General features: G+C 32.9%; 1 protein-coding gene across 2 annotated transcripts in view; it reads right to left on the reverse strand.

The window, feature by feature from the left end:
* LOC126878662 (COP9 signalosome complex subunit 2) overlaps positions 1-20,725 on the reverse strand; it is a 110,336-nt gene that overhangs the window by 43,406 nt on the left and 46,205 nt on the right. For both annotated transcript variants that reach the window (XM_050641503.1, XM_050641502.1), the window contains exons 4-5: positions 9,448-9,790; positions 633-771 (exon numbers count right to left, since the gene is read on the reverse strand). In XM_050641503.1, the coding sequence (XP_050497460.1) occupies positions 633-771; positions 9,448-9,790 (482 nt within the window). The remainder of the gene's footprint in view (positions 1-632; positions 772-9,447; positions 9,791-20,725) is intronic.

Below are 20,725 nucleotides of genomic sequence, written 5' to 3' on the forward strand. Positions count from 1 at the left end.
AAATCTCTTCTGTTATCCATTTCTGTTTGTTATTTCTGGGTGATACTTTTAGATGTTTTTCTTAACAGAATAAATTTAAATAAAATATAATAAAGAAAGAAAATAGAAGTAGTAGAAATGGATTATCTAAGGAGAGCGTGTGGTATATCCAAAAAAGATCACATGATGAATGAAGATATTAGAAGGAGGACAAACACTGTATATTCCGGTGTATAGAATTAAAACGAGGCAACTAGTGTTGTATGGTCACGTGAAACGAAAGATAGATGCCCAAAGAAAGCTTTAAATTACACACCACAACAAAGAAGAAGAAGGGGAGGCCTTTAGTTACTTGGGAAGAAAATGTACGGCACATAATGAGAGATAGAGCCATCAAAGAAGACGAATGGATGGACAGAAAACGATGGCGGTTGAAATGCGAGAAGCGGCAAAGACTGTAGGAACCTCGCTTATAGATAGATAGAATATAATAAAATAAATTAATATAATATAAAATAAAAAAAATACAATACATAAAATAAATTAAATAAAAAGGCTATGTTCCCAATAAAATGAAACGAAAGAAAATAAAATAAAATTTAAATAAAATGCCCCTTTTTGTTTTCAGAATAAATTATGGCAAAAAAACTTACATGTTTGCAAGAACTAGATATTTTAAACATGTAGTACGCCTTGGACTTCCTGACTCATCATAATTTTTGAAGGCTTCAAAGAAATCTGTGTGAGCCTTCTCAAATTGACCTTCCCTCAGGTGCATTTTGCCACCACACTCTAAAAAATAATTTGAAGTTAGAAACAATATTAGTTATTTATGTACCAAGTCAGTAAAGTTACTCTTTATCGAACGAGTCTGATACTATGAGCAGAGCGAGCGTAAGCGAGTGAGGCTAATAACAGACGAGTTCGATAAAGAGTTTTTACTGACGTGGTGCATACAAAATTTTATCGCCAACAATTTGATATTGGTTTTAACACTTACTTACAATTTACAATTTAAGAACTTTTCAAATTTTAGACGTCATAATAATTTAGTGACAGTGGTGACATAACTTTTGCAAGATGGCCGCTTTCGATTTTTAAACGATAGTTATCAATATTGAATAATTACTAAATCGTAAAAGTTTTAATTTAGTTTATATGAATATAATCACAAAATACTACAGAATTTTACTTTTGGACATAAATTTAATTGATAATATCGCAAATTGTGTACAATATTTTTAATAATTAAAGTAAATAAATTTTAAGTTCACTCAAATAAATAATCGATTACTGCCATCGACCGCTTACATTCGATCTCGGATGATTTGATTAATCGCGGCAGGTAAAGTAAAATTCTTCTTTCAGTACAATAAAGGTACTTTACTGCCGCAAATGAGGGCAAATGAGTCCAATAATGAATGACTTTAGTGACGATTGGCGATAAAATATATTATCTATACTATATCTTATAACAATACATATCGCACGTTCCGAAGAAAAGTGTAATAAATCAAAATTTTTTCGATCCTCACTTTTCTACAGTAACGGATAGTATATCTAATGCTCTATCTCTGAAGAAACCTGTAGTAATTTTAGTTCGATAATTATTGCCTAGATGACGAAAGAATCACTATTCTTCGGAACAGGTTCGTCGGCATTTTCCGAAGAAAACAGTAATAAAACGCAGTTATCGTGATATCATTGTGACACTCCGCTGTATTTCAGATCAAAAGTGTAATAAGTGTAGTTATTACTTAGAAGTATTGTAAACTTTAGTTTCGTGTTCTCCCGGTAAAAGTGTAACATTTTGAGTTGCTACTCTTATTATCGGAATATTATATCGGAATATCTTTCAGTTTTATCACTTCACTTCCGCCGGAAAGTGTGGTATTTTCAGATAATACTATTTTCTTCGGTAAGTTCTGACAAATATATTTATTGTGTGTATTAGAATAATGCAATAATAGTCTCGTTCACGGCAAAATCCGGGACTAATCGAGATTGTACCGCGAATAAGGCTATTATTTGTATCTGTAGATGTAATTTTTGAGGCTTTACGATCAATGTATGATTTGTTTTTAGAACATTCATCGGACGGGCCTCAAAATATTACACAAAAGACTAAAAAATCACTAGAACTTCACTAGATTCAAAAAAATAAATCTCTATCCACTAACATAACAAATATTATTATAGCTTTCCAATATTTTCAGGGGATTTCCCTAACATTTGATTTATTCAGTTTCAAAAGTAAAAGACCTTATGTCATCTGATTGAAATAGATACGACAACCGTCAACCGTGTGATCTTTTTAGTCAGCTAATGAATTATGTTTATGATATGATATTTATGATTAGGTATCAAAGTACGATTAATTACAAATTTCTGGGGATTTTTCTTTCAATGCATAGCAATTATTAAACACTACAGGGACGTATCAAATGAATTACAAACGTATTAAAAATACTACTGAAAATAATTTTTTTTTGTAATATTCTTAAGTATTTCCAAGTGTTCTATGATTAATTATGTTGAAATATCCAAGAATAATTTAGTAGGCGATATTTTCAGTTTATACTGTTTTTACATTCTGTTAAAAACCGTTTTATAATAAAAATCATTATTCAAATATGTTGTATCTTTAAATTCTTTGATATAAATTGTAACTATTTTTCGAAGAAAACTGTAACATATCAATTTTTTTTAGAAATGACTCATTATCTCAAAAACCGTTTTGTTTCATAAAGAGATTTAGGCAGATTAAGTGTACAATAAATATATTATACACGTCTCACTAAAATAATTAGTTACGCCCCTGTACTACTGATTTCTTAAAACTTAAGTAATGTTTATGTAGACCTTGTCTGGAAATATCAGGTTATTGCTGACACTTGCATTTTCGTTTTTTCGGTTTTCAACACCGACCCCTCGCCGCTGCAGATCGTCAAAAGTTACCAAACTGTAATCACCTCTCTTCAAACGACTCTCCCGCCACTTGCTGAAAAGGCCGCATCTGCCGGTCTCTTTGCTATTCGTTGTTTACCGCTTCATTATTATTCAATTTGTTCAGTATTACCAACGATAATTTATTTAGCGTATTAGTGAGTGCCTTAAAGTATTATGGTTCTGCAAATGGATTATAGGATTCAATCAGAGCTCTGATGTCGACGACAACAAGGAATAAAACTGTAAGTGTTGAACTCTACATATGTGAACATAACTTACTAACCGTGGTACTGTATGCATTTTGAACAATATACCTCTCATAGCAAATATTCTGTGTGCCATTTATGCAGAACACTTTAAATCACATTTGAAAAATCGTATACCTACTCTTAACCAGCTATACCTATGGAAATATATTTCTGTAACCGTACAATTACAGGTTACCCATTGTTGAGGGTACTTCACGTATTGCCTTAACATATTCTGATCCATCGAGCCGTATCTTAACAATTGATTCTTTAAATTAAAACTTCAATAAACTATCTGTCGTGGGTAAGTTCTTAATCACCTTTTGATATTTATTCAGTTTATCTTTCGTACTACTTAATTATTTATTAATTAAATCCTCAAGGTCCTTCGTATTTGCATATTTTGATAATAGCTCTATTCTGATAATAACGATTTTTCATTTCATAGTATCTTTCTGCATTCGCAAATTTCCCCGCCACGCCGGCACAGACAAAATATTCTCTCTCTTTCTCGCTCTCAAATTCTTAGTATCGCCTACGAGTTTTACAAGACCCAGCACGTGTCCCAGCAATAACCGGTACGTTAAACCCGGTCTACACGTGTACTTTCAAGAAGTCGTTTTGCTTGTATGAAAAAATATTTACAGGGCACATTACTTTATTTTATTTTCGTAAATATATTTTTCTGTTAATAGTATACAAAAAGTGTACTCATTTCTTGGCTGATAGTACGGGTGTTATAATTTTAACATTCTTTGTTCAACCTTTTGATTTAAATTAAATTTATAATTTTGAATCCGATTAAGCCTGGTTCACAGGTTGCAAAAATTATTAAAAATAATTTTGTTTTCTTGCATAAAGGACATCGCACACATCTTATGGAAAATATAATGTCACTCAAATTAAATAAAATTTATACCAATAGATTCGTTTTAAATTAACGATTAAATCTTATCATTGCGCCAACTCTATATTTTCAAAAATAAGAGCAGAAATTGATATAAATAAATCTGAAATCAAATGGGTAGGTACATAAGTTAGAGAGAGAAAAAATATTTTAAAATACCCAGATTTTCGGTACTCCATAAATCAGCGGATTAGTTTCACTAATCCGCTTAGGCCCAGCGGGATTTAAGCTGTTATGAATAGCACTCAGAGAAATAATGATTGTAAACTAACATTTTATGGACTCCAAAAATGTGAATTCGATAAACTTTAATTGCAATTTGCGCCGTAATTAATCATAATTAAGAGTTGGCGCAATGATAAGAATTGATAGTTATATTAAAACGAATCTAATCGTATAAATTTTATTGAATTTGAGTGACATTATATTTTCCATAAGATGTGTGCGATGTCCTTTAAGTTCTTGCTACATTTAGCTTCGCTTAAGCTCATGTTACACTTCTCGAAAACTATAGAAAATAAATAATTGTTTTTTCCTTCAATTTAATTAATTTAAATAATTGTTAAGAGTGTCTCACACTTGCTGAAAAATACCCATTTTGGAAAATTGCATATATTTTGAAATTTTATAGTTTTGCATTACATATTCTAAACTGCACTCATACAGGGTGATACTATTAAGCCAATCTCACACTATTAAACGTGTAATATATAATATATTGTACATATTCTCTTATTTTCGCATCGATTTATAGGTTTAGAAATTTGCAAATAATTTATCTAATCTCACATTCTCGCAACATGGCCGACCGATCAAAATATAACCGACAGAGGCTCACCGCAAAACTTGATATAACCAAGTTGGCTGTTTCGGTTCCCACAACTCTTAATTCTCTAAACACATAAAATTCGTGAAATAATTTCACAACTCAAACATTCTTACGGATGCTCAAAATGTTCTGGAGACGATCTCCGAGGAACCTACTCCCTCTGATTCCTCTGTGATTTTTGATAAATATTTGGATACAATTTCTCTATTGGAAGAAAGATTAGAGATCATTGAAAGTTCTAATGTGAATGCTACCCCCTCCCTCCAACTTGACCCTAATTCTTCTCTAACCTCACAATCTATGGCTAGGCAACGAACAGTAAACCTCCCTCCCATTCAGTTGAAACCATTTAGTGGCTTAGTTACTGAAATCAATTCATTCATTGAGACCTTTGATACAATAATAGGATCTGATACTACATTAAGTGATCTGGGAAAACTCATGTACCTCAATAGTTTTCTAACTTCCGAGCCTTTGACGCTTCTCGAGCATATCCCACTCACAGGTGACAATTACAAAATAGCCCTGGATAACCTGACACAAAGGTACGCCAACTCTAAGTCGCTTATCAAAACTCTCATCTCTCAAATACTTGATGCGCCTCCTATTTCTGGAAACGCAAATCACTCACAATTAAGAAGTTATCATACGGTCATGTCAAATAATTTCAAGGCCCTATTGAACTTGAATAGGCCCTCTTCAGATCTCTTGCATTTACTTCTCATACATATCGCTACTCAGAAGCTCGACGCACCTACCATTAGGGCTCTCGAATTCCAATCCGGTGGTAGCCAAGCTCCCCCTGATTTTGTCCATTTTCTAGGGGAAATCGAGACACGCGTTGTTCATCTTGAGAATATTCACTCTCAATCGAAACCAAAATCGACTACTACTTCCAGACACTCTTTACACCTAGCCTCAGACACCTCTACCAGTAACCTTTCGCCTCGCTTAGGTTCTAAGAAATGTTGCTATTGCAACGACTCTCACTCGATCTACTCTTGTCCTCAGTTCAAGCAGTTGAATTCTAAAGAACGTTTTAATTTTGTCAAACAAAATAAACTTTGTATTAATTGTCTTGGGTCTTACATGCTCGATCAGTGTAAATCCAAATTCTCTTGTATAGTTTGTAAATCTCGTCATCACACGCTACTGCATTTCGACAAAACAGGTCATAGTAACCCTTCCGCGGCTGTTGGCCAACACAACTCAAATAATCATAATAAAACCGCTATCTCAAATAATTCCCATATACAGGGTAATTCACAACAGGGGCCCTCACATGTTAGAGCTCCTGAAACGGAAGTTAATCTTCAAAATTCGACTCCACATTCAATGGCTCTATCTGCAGCCTCGCTTGATAATCATTTGGTGTTATTAAGCACACTCCAGGTCTATCTTGTCGCTCCTAGCGGCAAGAGGGTCTTCGCAAAGGCACTTTTAGACTCGGCCTCACAGGTTTCATTTATCAGTGCTGACCTCAAAGGTTAGGTAGGTTAGGTAGACAAAGGTTATGTCGTCTAACATGAACTTTTTGACATTCTCGCTAAGTTTCGTCAGTTTAAATTCGCACTAGTAGGCGACATCAAAGCTATGTTCCTACAAATCGCCATTTGTCCCACTGAGACATTTCTGTTAAATTTTCTCTTTAGGGACAATGATCAGCAGCCTTTACGGTGCTATCAATTTCAAAGATTACCCTTCGGGCTCCCAAAGTAGCCCATTTATCGCTCAAAGAGTTGTCAAGCACATCGCTGACAACAACAAACATACCCATGAACTTGCTACTAGTGTTCTGCAAGAATCTATCTATATGGATGACCTAATCAGCGGTGCTGACAGTCTTCATGAATTAAATTGTCTTTTCGAACAATTAACTTCTTTGCTAGAAACCCATGGCTTCCTCCTCCACAAGTGGAACTGCAGTTCTTCAGAATTTCTGTCTCAATACAATTTAAATCCCTTCTCTGAAGTCAGTCTTAACCTCACGGGATAAAGTCTTAAACATATTCTGGGATTCAGAACACGACCACTTTTCGTTTAAACTCCTATCTTCAAATTGGCTAATGTTGTTACTAAACGTACTATTCTCTCCTACATTGCTACTTTGTATGATCCGCTAGGATGGTTATCCCCTGTCCTTGTGAACGCTAAGCTCTTGATACAAGAAATATCGTACTATGAGTGCAAGAGTATCGCAACTCAAAAAAACTAAATGTGGAGATAATGAATGTTTTAGTTTGTCTCAAATTTTTATCTTTTTTTTACATCAACCGTATTAATGATATAATGGTATTGTGAATTAAAACAACACATTTAGAGTGATTCATTTTAGTTAGTGTTTTTAAAATAATAACATAATATACTGATAATGATATATTTGAAGTTAAGATAGTCTTGCACCGGAGTAATAATACACATTTTGCCATATACGATACTAATTTACTAAGTTAAGATACTCTTGCACCGGAGTAATAATACAAATTTTGGCATATACGATCCTAATGGTAGGGGAGCCCAAGCGGGGATTTTTGCAGTTACTCGAGCGCGTCAGATTATATATGGGGAGAAACCTGGTACCCTGCAGATGTACCTCTACCATATATTGGCTCTTAACACAGGGGTGTTCGTTAAGGGGGTCCGAAAAAAAAAATGATATCCTTAAAAATACTCGAAATTGTCAGATTAAGATAAGGAAAGTTAAGTACATGCAAAAGAGTGTATATTTCAAAAATCTGACGAATTGATTGGGGCGTAAGGAAATGGGAGGGCCAAAAAGTTTCACAAAAAAAAAGCGAGTATTTCGCAAAATGAACGTCATATCGAAAAACTAAAAAATACGTGTTCAATATTTTTCAAAAATCTATCGAATGATAAAAAATATGACCCCGCACGGAGAGGGGTGGGGGTAATTTTATATACAAATCTCGCGATATTTCGCAAAATAAACATCAGATCGAAAAACTGCAAAATATACTTATTCAATATTTTTGAAAAATCTATCGAATGGTATCAAACAGGACCCCCGCGGCGGTGGGGTATGGGGTTACTTTAAAATCTTAAAAGGAGCCCCACATTTTTATTGCAGATTAGGATTATTTACCTAAAAATAAGCAACTTTTATTCGAAACATTTTTTTCGAATTATGGATAGATGTCGCTATAATCGGAAAAAACGATATTTCGAAATGGAAAATTAAATTAAAAAATGGAAAGTCCCCACTAAAATGGAAAATTTTACTTGTTTTTTTGGTTTTAGGACCTAATGTCGTTATTCGTAAATGGGTGTAATACTATCACATTTTGATATAAGATACCCAAATTTATTACCGCGTTCGGCAATTAGATGAAAGACTATCATATTTCCAATGTGATAGTCTTGCACAAAAAGTATAAGCCTTATACGCGAATACTATAGTATCTTAACTTGTATCTTTTCGTGTATTTCTTTGTGTCTTTAATTATTTTCATTTCCATATTTCATATTACTAGGAAGTGGTCAGAATCTGCATTTGCACCACGATACGACCTGACATCTTGAATTGTTCTCCACTTTTTTGAAATCAAAATATGATCGATTTGATTATCCTCCGTTGATCCTGGTATTAGCCATGTTACCTTATGTTCTTTTTTGTGTTTGAAGTGTGTGCTCATCGTGGCACGAACCACGAAGTAAGACAACTTCTAAAAGGAGAAGACATCGTCAGATTTATCCAGGCACAGAGACTCAGATGGATGGGACATATAGAAAGGAGGAATCCAGAAGCCGTTATCAAGAAAATTTCTAAATGCAGACCTGTATCAGGCAGACCACGAGGAAGACCCAAAACTAGATGGGAGAACCAGATAGTCGACCAGATAGAAGATGGGAGTCAGAGAATGGGTAACCATAAGCAAAAACAGGAACGAATGGAGAAAAATTGTAGAAGATGCCCAGTCACACAACCAATTGTAAAACCAAAATGTTAATGCGGATTGATTCACCGCGACAAACGAATCGGAAGATCCCAAAGAGGGCGGCAATCACTCCGCTAGGAGTGTCGATGCCATGATGATGATATCACATAATTATTGCCAAGTGGATTATACAACAAGAACAAAACAACTTAATATTCAATGTAAATCAATAAAAACATTAGAATAATACAAAACAAGAATTAAGTTATAATCTTACGTTAAAGTAAATAATAAAAACAAGAACTATAATAAAACAAATACTTATAGCAAAGAATAAAAACAAATCTAAAGTGTCAATACCGCAACCATCAAATAAATGGTACCAATTGATGCCAAAATGTCACCTTTGTTAAATTTACATTAATAGAAATCTTCCAATATTATTTCTATGTTTATATAATACAATATGTCTAGTGACTGTAATTCCAGTGTACTCAGCTAAACGATTTTAAAAAGGAACACACCTACGACTTAAATATTTATTGTTGGTATCATGTGACGTCACGTGCTATGACGCGGATTTCGTGCAACGGTATGTATGTTGTAGGGACTGTAGAATAATAATTAAAACAGAATTACCCCGTATAACTCCCATAATCAACGGATGAGGTATTGCAGATTTAATATGCAAAGACTGCTCATATAGCATCTTAAGTTTCTTATTATTTTTCTGAGCTGTATACATCTGGATTTCTAGTGCATAAATTTCCAGTAACTGTGTGCCTTTCTTAAGATCGTCTTCTCCATCATCAGTTTGACAGGACTGATGTAATTGTTTTAGTATCTTTGCCAATTTAATAAAATCTTCACGATCATAATATAGCTTGCCCAATTTTGTATTTGTTTTGAACCACAGTCTATCATTTTTGGCATCTTTTAGCGCTTCTAAAGTTGTCTCATAGAAATTTTGTAGGAGTTCCATCTGTAAAGAAATCATTTGTAAAGCATATACTTTAACAAAAATGTCACATATTAATCAAACATTTATTTCAACTTATTGTAACAAAATTTACTGTTTTATTCCTGACATATTACATTGGGAAGTCATGGTGGATTTCAAGACAATCACCTATGACTAATATATTTGTTAATTTTATTTATGGTCCAGTCTTTAGATAAATAGATAGATAGTATTATATTGGTAATAAAGTAATACAAAAGTATTTTTAAGTCAATTAAAAAAATGTCAATATAGTCAATATATGTTACCGGCCAAACAGGACAAACTATTTTGGCCTAGGCCGAACTAGTTTGTCCTGAACGTGATAGGATAAGCTAGTTTAGCCTAGGCCAAACTAGTTTATCCTGGTATTAATACGGACATTGCAGGATAAACTAGTACGGCCTAGTATAAAAATTATACAAAGTGTAACAAAAATACAGGTCATAAATTTAATCACATATTCTGGGACCAAAAATAGTTCGATTGAACCTAACTTACCTTAGTACAAATGCGCACATAAAAAAAGTTACAGCCCTTTGAAGTTACAAAATAAAAATCGATTTTTTCCAATATATCGAAAACTATTTATGATATTTTATTGAAAATGGACATGTGGCATTCTTATGACAGTAGTATCTTAAGAAAAAATTATAGTGAATTTTAGACACCCCATAAAAGTTTTATGGGGGTTTTGTTCCCTTAAACCCCCCCAAACTTTTGTGTACGTTCCAATTTAATTATTATTGTAGTACCATTAGTTAAACACAATGTTTTAAAAACTTTTTTGCCTCTTAGTACTTTTTCGAAAAGTCGAGTTTTTATCGAGATATTTTGAATATTTGTCAAATCCACCACATATTTGTATATGGTTAAGTACGATTATGGAATCTTAGTAATAATATGAAAATTTATTTATGATTTACATTTTTAGGTATATTTTGAACCATATTAAAAAAGAAGGCACATCTCGATAAAAGGTGCCTTATCGTAAAAATACAAAGAGGCAAAAAAGTTTTAAAAACACTGTGTTTAGCTAATGGTATCGCAGTAATAGTTTAATTGGAACGTACACAAACATTTGGGGGGTTTAAAGGAACAAAACCCCCAAAAAATTTTTATGTAAACATATTAAAAAAGAAGCCGCAACTCGATAAAAACTGCCTGATCGAAAAAATACTAAGAGCCAAAAAAGTTTTAAAAATATTAAATTTAATTAATGGTACCACAATAATAATTTAATTGGAACGTACACAAAAGTTTGGGGGGGGGGGGATTTAAGGGAACAAAACCCCCATAAAATTTTTATGGGGTTCACAAATTTCACTATAATTTTTCTTTAAGATGTTCCTGCCATAAGATTGCCACATGTCCATTTTTGTTAAAAAATCTCTAATAGTTTTCGATATATTTGAAAAAATCGATTTTTATTTTGTAACTTCAAAGGGCTGCAACTTTTTTAATGTGCATATTAGTACTAAGCAAAGTTAGGTTCATTCGAACTATTTGTTCCCAGAATATGTGATTTAATTTATGACCTGTATTTTTGTTACACCCTGTAGTATATGTACCGGGTTTCCCAATAAGAATGGCTCTCGGCCATATCTCAGGAACCGTTTACAGTACAGCTTTGAGAAAAAAATATTTATAACAAAAGATGCCACGGGAAAAGCCTGGAAATTATTTTCATAATTGTAGGTCCACCGCTAGAGGGCGTAATTGTATATCAAAAATTAAAAAATCAAAATTTTACAAAATTTACCTAATGAAAGGGAACTGGAAATACAATCATCGTATTCTTCATAAAATTCTGCACATATTTGATTTCACAAGTTTAAGTCTACCTCTGCAACTAAGAGGTGGGGATGAGTGGGAACCTTCTTATGAAAAAATGGCTGTAAGTCCGGTTCTGCTAAATCCAATTTTGCATATTTTCGATCTTGTTGAAAACAGCTCTTTCTCGTCAATGTAAGAGTCTTATTTACGAGATAGCCTAATAAGTAATATGCCAGCTAGTAGGCGTTATTTAATTATTTTCGGAAATCTAGTTTTCTTTGGAGAATATTAAATAAAAGTATGCATTTTGAATCCTGTATTACAAAATTAGACCAAATTAGCAACATAATACCGAAAACAGCATGTCGATACCTTTTTTCTATCTCGAGGTATCTTAAGAAACGTGTAAATTTTAAACAACTGTTAATGTCACCGATAAACGAAGTTAAGGAAAAGTAGTGTGCTATGGAAAAAAATGTGTGTACTTTGTACGCACGTAAGAAGTTATACTTCTATTATATGATTTCTTAAAAATAAATATACTTTAAACAGTTTGTTTTAATTTTTTTCAACACCAAACTAATTTTGTGCTTACCGCAAAAAAATAAAAAAGAAGTATAGGATTGCTCCGGACTCGAACTTAAGACCTCTCGATCTCTGACCGAATGCTATACCAAATACTCTACGAGGACTGTGTCTGTATCGGTTCGGATGTACCTAATGACAATTCACGGTAACAAACAGACAAGGTGAAGTATAATAAATATACAATAAAATGTTTTAATAATACTCATCTTACTCCTGAGGAAGACAAATCCAAAGACACAAAAATTATAATAAATATATTTACTAAAAACACTAATATATTCTTTTCACACCTTTTCTTGCACTGATATATTTATACATAACTTGAAAGATTCAGCAACTAAACGCCATACTGTAAAGAAGTATAACTTCAAAAAACAAAGAAACATTTTCCATATGTTAGCGTATATAATTAATTAAAACAACAATAAGACAAACAACACTATAAAATATATCAAAGAAACAAAAGCAACTACAGTGGAACCCCGATAAGTCGGCCCCCGATAACCCGGAACTCCGGCTAACCCGGACCGATTTTTATCAGACAAACATTTCAACAATAAAAATGTATTGCTGTTACAAAATCTCGTGAACCTAATTCATTCATTTGGTGACGTCAATATACGAACGAAACGATTGATGAATCCGACATTACTGAAAATATCAGGGTGCAGATGGGACCCTGTCGCGCAATTCGCAGCAAATAAAATAGTCGTATGTTTTTGGCTTCATTTTATTTCGGTTATACATACGCTTTTTCAAGGTTCACGAGGTTTTGTACCAACTCTATGTAATATAATATTTGAGAGATAATGGAACCGGATTGAACTACATATAACATAGTAAAAATGACTCATGGTACACCACATTCATTGTCGAAAACAACATGCACCTGTATTATCCTTTATTTTTTTGAAACTGTCTGTGTTAGCATTGTTTAGAAAAGACTATTAAAATTCTTTTTTTAACAATGGTCTTAGTCATCACTTTTATTAAATAACATAACATCAGAGACGGTATTATGTGTAGTAAAGTCGTATTATTGTTCGCTTCCGTTTTGTAATCGTTCGTAAATTTATTCAGATTTTGTGTTTGCGTGTCTTTTGTCTATAAGGGCAACAAAACGTAAAAATGTTGTAGTGACAATGGAAAAGAAACTAGAAGCATTAAGTAGAATTGATAAAGGTGAATCTTGCAGCATTATATTATGGTGTCGGTACATCTACAGTATCGGATTGGAAGAAAAATAGAACTAAAATCGAAGAATTTTTTTTTCAAAATGATAACAAAAGACAGTTTAATCGGTGCAAAGCTAATAAAGCTAAGAATGAGACTTTTGACGACGCTTTGTATGTGTGGTTTTGTGTGGAATGCGAACGTGGTTTACCAGTGTCTGTGTGACAATTATAACGGAGTTTATCTGTAAGCATACCATATTTTATTAATTTTTACCATTTTCTCCGGCTAACCCGGATTTTCGATAACCCGGATCGGCCGCGGTCCCAATTAATCCGAGTTAACGGGGTTCCACTGTACTTACTTAGTGACGAACTAAATGTTCAAATTGTTGCCCATCATTTTCGATGCAAGCATTTACTCTTTCAAGAGTAGATTGAACAGCAACAGATTTAACTGTTTTAGGCTTTTATTAATTTATGGGGACGGATTAAAGACCTTGTTTTTGCCACTAGGTCCACTGCTCGAGAAAACATGATCTAGAGAATACGAAGCGCCATTCAAAGCATGAGTAGATTGAACAGCATTCTCAATTTCTGCTTTCGCAATGCTTTGAATGGCGTTTCGTATTCTCTAGATTCTAGATCATGTTTTCTCGAGTAGTGAGCCTAGCGGCAAAAACAAGGTCTTTAATCCGTCCCCATAAATAAAAGTCTAAAACAGTTAAATCTGTTGCTAGTCAATCTACTCTTGAAAGAGTAAATGTTTGCATCTAAAATGATAAGCAACAATTTGAACATTTAGGTAGTCACTAAGACTAAGTAAGTAGTTGCTTTTATTCCTTTGTTATATTTTATAGTGTTGTTTGTCTTATTGTTGTTTTAATTAATTATATGCGTTTACACCTGGAAAATGTTTATTTGTTTTTTCCATAGCACACTACTTTTCCTTAACCTCGTTTACCGGTGACAGTAACAGTTATGTTTAAAATTTACACATTTCTTAAGATATCTCGAGATAGAGAAAAGTTATCGACATGCGGTTTTCGGTGTTATGTTGCTAATTTGGTCTAATTTTGTTATACAGGATTAAAAATGCATACTTATAAGACACTTACATTGACGAAAAAGAGCTGTTTTCAACAAGACCAAGTATGCAAAATTCGATTTAGCAGAACCGGACTTACAGCTATTTTTTCATAAGAAGGTTCCCACTCACCCCCACCTCTTATTTGCAAACGTAGACTTAACTTGTGAAATCAAATATGCGCAGAATTTTATGAAGAATACGATTATTGGATTTCCAGTGCCCTTTAATTAGGTAAATTTTGTAAAATTTTTATTTTTTAATGTTTGATATTCAATTACGCCCTCTACCGGTGGACCTACAATTGTGAAAATAATTTTCAGGCTTTTCCCGAGGCAACTTTTACACCCGGTACAAAGCCAAAATAAATAGATAAACTGAATAAAATACTCTGTAATTGGAAAATAACTATATTTAATAAAACAATAATGATTCGTCGTTAAAACTAATGAACAAATGGCAATACCTATAAACAATCATAATTATACCTCATCTGTAAAAATTATTATTTATTTTTACTTATTTTTATTTATTTTCGTTGGTGATGTGGGTTGCCCAAGGTATTTTCAAGATTCTTCTATAAAGCCAGAGTTCAAAGGCCTAGGCCAAACTAGTTTATACTGTTATTAATACAGACATTGCAGGATAAACTAGTACGGCTTAATATAAAAATTATAGTATATTATAGTATATAACTATATTTATTAAAACGATAATGATACGTCGTTAAAACTAATGTACAATTGGAAATACCTATAAACAATCATAATTATACCTCAATTATAAAAATTATTATTTATTTTTCCATGGAGTGTTTTGGTGACACTTTGGAGAATTGCGGAGTATCATTACCTTCTTGCACTTACATCTGCTTTGCTGCAATTCTGATCTGAAAAAAAAAAATTAAAAACGTATTAAAGACCTTAATACCCCAAAAAGTTAGATAAATTATATTATTAAGTAAGAAAAAATCAAACCCACAATATAGTTTCAGCAGTACCTACACCACAAAGTTGGCATCAAACTTTGTGTGCCTACTTCAGAAACTATATTGTGGGTTTTATTTTTTCTTACTTAATAATATAATTGATATAACTTTTTGTTGGAATACAACAAACCGGTATATTTATGTTTCGTGGACCTTAAGAAAGCATTTGACAGGGTCACATTAAAGGACGTTATCCATTCGTTATACTCGAGAGAGGAATAATTAAAACGATCGAAAACATCTACCAGAACAACACAATAAAAGTAAAAGTGGAAGATGAACTAACTGACCCAATTGAAGCCGGCAATGGGATAAGACAGGGGATTCCTTGAGTCCTTTATTGTTCAACCTGATCATGGACGAAATAATAAAAACAGTAAGAACTAAAAAAGGATCTGCTATGCGGACGATGCAGTACTAATCTCTCAAAGTGAAGATGATTTACAACGTATGCTGCACCAATTCAACATAATCGCCAGAAAATTTAACATGTCAATTTCCTCACAAAAGACAAAATGCATGGCTATAACAGCAGATCCAATAAGATGTAAATTGGAGCTGGAAGGTCAGATAATAGAACAACTGATGGAGTTTAAATACCTAGGCATCACACTATCTAGCTACCGAAGGCTCGAAACAGAAGTGGAAGATCAAGTGAATAGAGCAAACAGAGCCGCAGGTTTGCCTGAATGACACAATGTGGAGAAATAAAAATATCGGAAAAGAAATGAAAGGCAGAATTTACAAAACAGTCATCAGACCAATAATGACATACGCGGCAGAAACACGACCCGACACAGAGAGGACAAAAATATTGTTCGAAACAGCGGAGATGAAAACCCTTCGAAAAATCGATAGTAAGACTCTATGGGACAGAGCTAGAAGTACTGATATACGACGGAGATGCAAGGTGTTTAACATTAACAACTGGCTAAGAAACAGAAGAATAGAATGCCACATAAGCCGAATGACAACAAATAGGGTAGTCAGGACAGCGAGAGACGGTTCCCTAATAGGAAGACGATCAGTGGGAAGACCACGAAAACGATAGAACGACAACTTACTAGAGACACATTGAAAAAACAGACAGAGTCATGTCTATACAAAAAGAAGAAGAAGATCTAACTTTTTGGGGTATTAAGGTCTCTAATTGTTTTTATTTTTTTTTTTTCAGATCAGAATTCGACAGTTATTCGACACTAATGCTCTAATTATATCGTTAAGGGTTGCAGCTACGAGGAATTCAGATGGATCAGGACCAGGCCCTGATATTCTAGTTACGGAAACTCGTCCGATTGGCGCATGACGTCAGCAACAGAGTAAAGCATAATCTTGTCTATGCGTTCGTAATACGAACGCGAATGAAATTTGAGAATAGTAATGAATGAATTATGATTAGAAAAAACTAAGTGATTTTTATAGTTTAGAGGAAAATTATTAAACTATTTCCTTTCATTTAAATATATTTTCAGTTATGTGTAAAGTTCTTAGTCTCGATTATATTGGGATACGGAAAATAAAAATATTCATACATAAAAATAAAAATATTCTAATAAAATTATTATATTTCGTTAGTTGTCAAAAATTGATTATTGGCCTACACATAAGAAAATATAGTCTTTACCAAGGGGAAGAGAAACCCCAAAAATTGAAACCATAAATTTAATTGATTGTTAAAAAAAAACAAAATGTTTACTTTTTAAATATAATGTATTTCATCAGATTAACGTGACAGGTTCGGAAAAGGCAAAAATAAGTTTTACAGATTTCATGACATGCACTTTATTCAAATTTTGTGATTGTGAAATAGACGTACATACAGCAACTATGTAGCAGTTTTTATAATTTTTCTTTTACGCAATATCAGGTTGTTAAGAGATTTGTTTAATTCTTTAATTCGGAAGTACATCCGAGACCTAAAAAATAACTTCTTCGCTTTATTAGAACAGTGTACAGTTACACTTTTGGACATAAGGTTTTCTAAATAATTTTTAGTTACCAAAATGGAATCACCATTTGTGGAACGAAAAATTGTCTCGATTTTCTCAATATATGACAAAAAAGTGTCTGATGGTTTACATAATAAACCACCCTCACTGAAATGATCAACCCACGTGTACGTTGAAAATCTTCGGATTGAATTCTGGAATCCTTCAATTTATGGCAAATATAGCCAACCAAATTCTCCAAACCATCATACTCGAGGTCACTAATGTTTTTTTCATTCTGACTCTCATTGTAAACTTGAACATCCGCAACTGTTTCGTTCTTAGAATCCAGCCTTTGGATCAACTGTCCAGAAATTGGTAAATCTGGAGTGTCGTCTGTTTCCACGTTCGAAAATTCGTTCCTTTGTCTTTCCCATCCGTATATAACTTTTGTAAAACATAAAAATAAAGCTTTTTGTAAACACTTAAAAACATTTTTAATGGGTTTTTCCCCGAAAGAGGTGATTTAATCTTTTGGTAATATCAGGTTGAAATATTTGATTTGGAATTTGAAGGATAAGAGCGTCTTTTTCATGAGCTACAAATTTGCTTTTACTGGTTCTATAGACTAAGAATACACTTACCATTTTTTCGTTTTTTTTATATGCTACATTTTTTCTAAGAATATTTTTTCGATAAAATACTTACTTTTTGAGTATTTGCGAAAAACCGCCTGAAAACGTGTTTTTTTTTTGTTGAAAAGTAAAAAATTTTAGTCGCAAATGACTAGTACTACTGAATTAACCCAGTACCTAAGTTAAAAAACTCTATAGAACAAAAGTTGCTTAAAGTTAGTCAGTTTATCTGTTTCCGGACTTATTTTAAACGTCTATTTTTTTCACCCCCAAAAAGGAGTGACTTTCACCCCCAAGTAAAAGCAACCAAAGGCACAAGTTCAACTTTGAAGTGTAGGATGAGTAGAATCTAAATCCAAATTTTCATGTAATTAGCCGTATTTCACGTTCATTTATTGGAGCCTTAAATTTTATAGCTGTTTCTTTTTACCCTTTAAATCATTTTGCTTAAAACCATTTTTTAATTATAAAATAATTACATAATGAGTTATTTTATTCGAATAATTATTGTTATTTTAATAATTATAAAAATTTGTACTTTTTTGTAATGTATTTTAAAACAAGCAATCATTTAAATAGGGCCGGCGTAGCGCAGGTGGTAGTGTGCTTGCCTCGCATGCCGGTGGTCCGGAGTTCAAATCCTACCGCCGCGCCGGCAAGAACAACTAGACATTTTTAAAATGTTTATAGGTCCCAGGTCGACTCAGCTTGAATAAAATGAGTACCTTGGGTAAAACCAGGGGTAATAATAGGCGGTTGAAGCGTAGCACTGGCCCTGTTACCTTCCTTGTATACCGTAGGCCCTAGATATAGCAGACTACCCTGCTATACTCCCAAAGCCGCGTGCGGTATAAAACGGGAGACTATTATTAATCGTTTAAATAAGTTTGTAACAATTTGTATTATTTAAGAATAAAATGTACTAATTACATTTTGTTTTATAGTAAGTGTTTCTTAAGAATATTAATGTATAGTGTTAATATATTGTATTGCAAATTATCATCATTAAATGGTTATTATTTGTGAAGTATTCTTTTTCTTTTTTCACACCCTTATGTATGTAACAAAACTAAGGGACTTTATGAAAGGTAAATCTAAATATAGTTAAAGAGGGGGCGGCTTAATTGGAATTGCACGCGGGCGGCCAAACTCTTCGCGGCGGCTCTGGTAAGATCCACATCCAAAAAGGCACAACGCATGTTTAACGAACATATTCACAACGTTATAAATAAATATCACAACCTTATACAATATACAATAAATTCAAAATATTTATAAAGAAAATCACGGTAGACTTTGAAGACACGAAAGAATGCGATACTTAAAAGTTACATAAAGAATCCGAGATAACTCTGTTGCTGCCGTCATTGACTCCGCCCACTATGCGCATTATCTTATCTTCTGTGTCTTTATATCGTGGATCAGGACAAGGTTTTGTCAAATGCAGCTGCAACAAAAACTGTTGCACAAACAGATGGAAATGCAGGAAGGCAATGATACTCCGCAATTCTGTGTCATCAAAGCACACCATGGAAAAATAAATAATATTTTTTTTAATTATTGAGGTATAATTATTGCTTTTATAAAAAAAAAACACTGATTATTTTTTATAATATGATTGTTTGTATTACCAATTGTCCATTAGTGTTAATAAAAATGATTATTGTCCAATTACAGAGTATTTTATTCAGTTTTTCTATTTATTTTGGCACTGCAGGTATACTGTAATGTTTATACGAGGCGGTACTATAGTCCAAAGAAATAATCATTTTCTCAGGACACTCAAATATCCAGGCCGCCGAGTACTTTTTTAGTTATTGTAGACCTATGATAGGAAGAAAGCCTACCTGTTTCCTGCCTAGAGTTCGCGTCTGTTTTTAATTATTAACAATTTAGTGCAAAAACGCGATTTTTTCGATTTTTTGCACCCCATTGAAAAGCTAAATTGTTGACAAACAAAATTTAATTATTTAGAACATTGAAAAGGCTTTAACGTGGCAATTTTTGAATGTTAAAAAGTTAATTTGTTGCTTAGCCAATTCCAAAATAAATGAAAATCGTTATTTGGCAATAACTTTGACAAAATTTAACTTGGAACTTTGTGGTTTCACCCAAATTTGGGTATGGGGGTACTCAACAAACCCTTAAAGTTAGAGACTGATCCAATAATTAGTTTAAAAGTTATTATATTTTTTTTATCTCAGAGACATAAGACAGAAAATAATCAAGATAGGGCAATTCTGCGTATGCCAAATGAAAGTAGAAGAGTGATACGTGATACTATCAAAATGTATTAAAAACAGATAAAAAAAATTATTTAATATAGTCAAAAATCCTAATATCAAATTTTTGAAATTTTGTAATTTATTAACATTTAGAATAACTTTAAAAATATTTTTAGGAAAAAGCTAGTAGGTTAACACGAATTTTCAAATAAAAAAAATATCCTATACTAAATTTACAATCAAGATGCAGTAGAAATAAACAAACCAACACACGTTATGTGTCTCGGTTATCTTAAATCTACCCCAATAAATATTATAGAAGTCGAATCTGTAGAACCTCCACTATCTTTCAGAAGGCAGCTAATTAGTCATAAATTTATGGCTAAAGCTATATCCAAAGAAGTCAGCTATCTTCGTAACATTCACGACCTCACTGTCCTAGTACTCACCCATCCATATTGGAACTCAAAAGCAACTCCACTCCTAGTAAACAGCTATACTACAATGGCACAAATCTC

This window comes from Diabrotica virgifera, chromosome 10 (genome assembly GCF_917563875.1).
Source record: "Diabrotica virgifera virgifera chromosome 10, PGI_DIABVI_V3a".
In the NCBI taxonomy this organism is placed as follows: Eukaryota; Metazoa; Arthropoda; class Insecta; order Coleoptera; family Chrysomelidae; genus Diabrotica; species Diabrotica virgifera.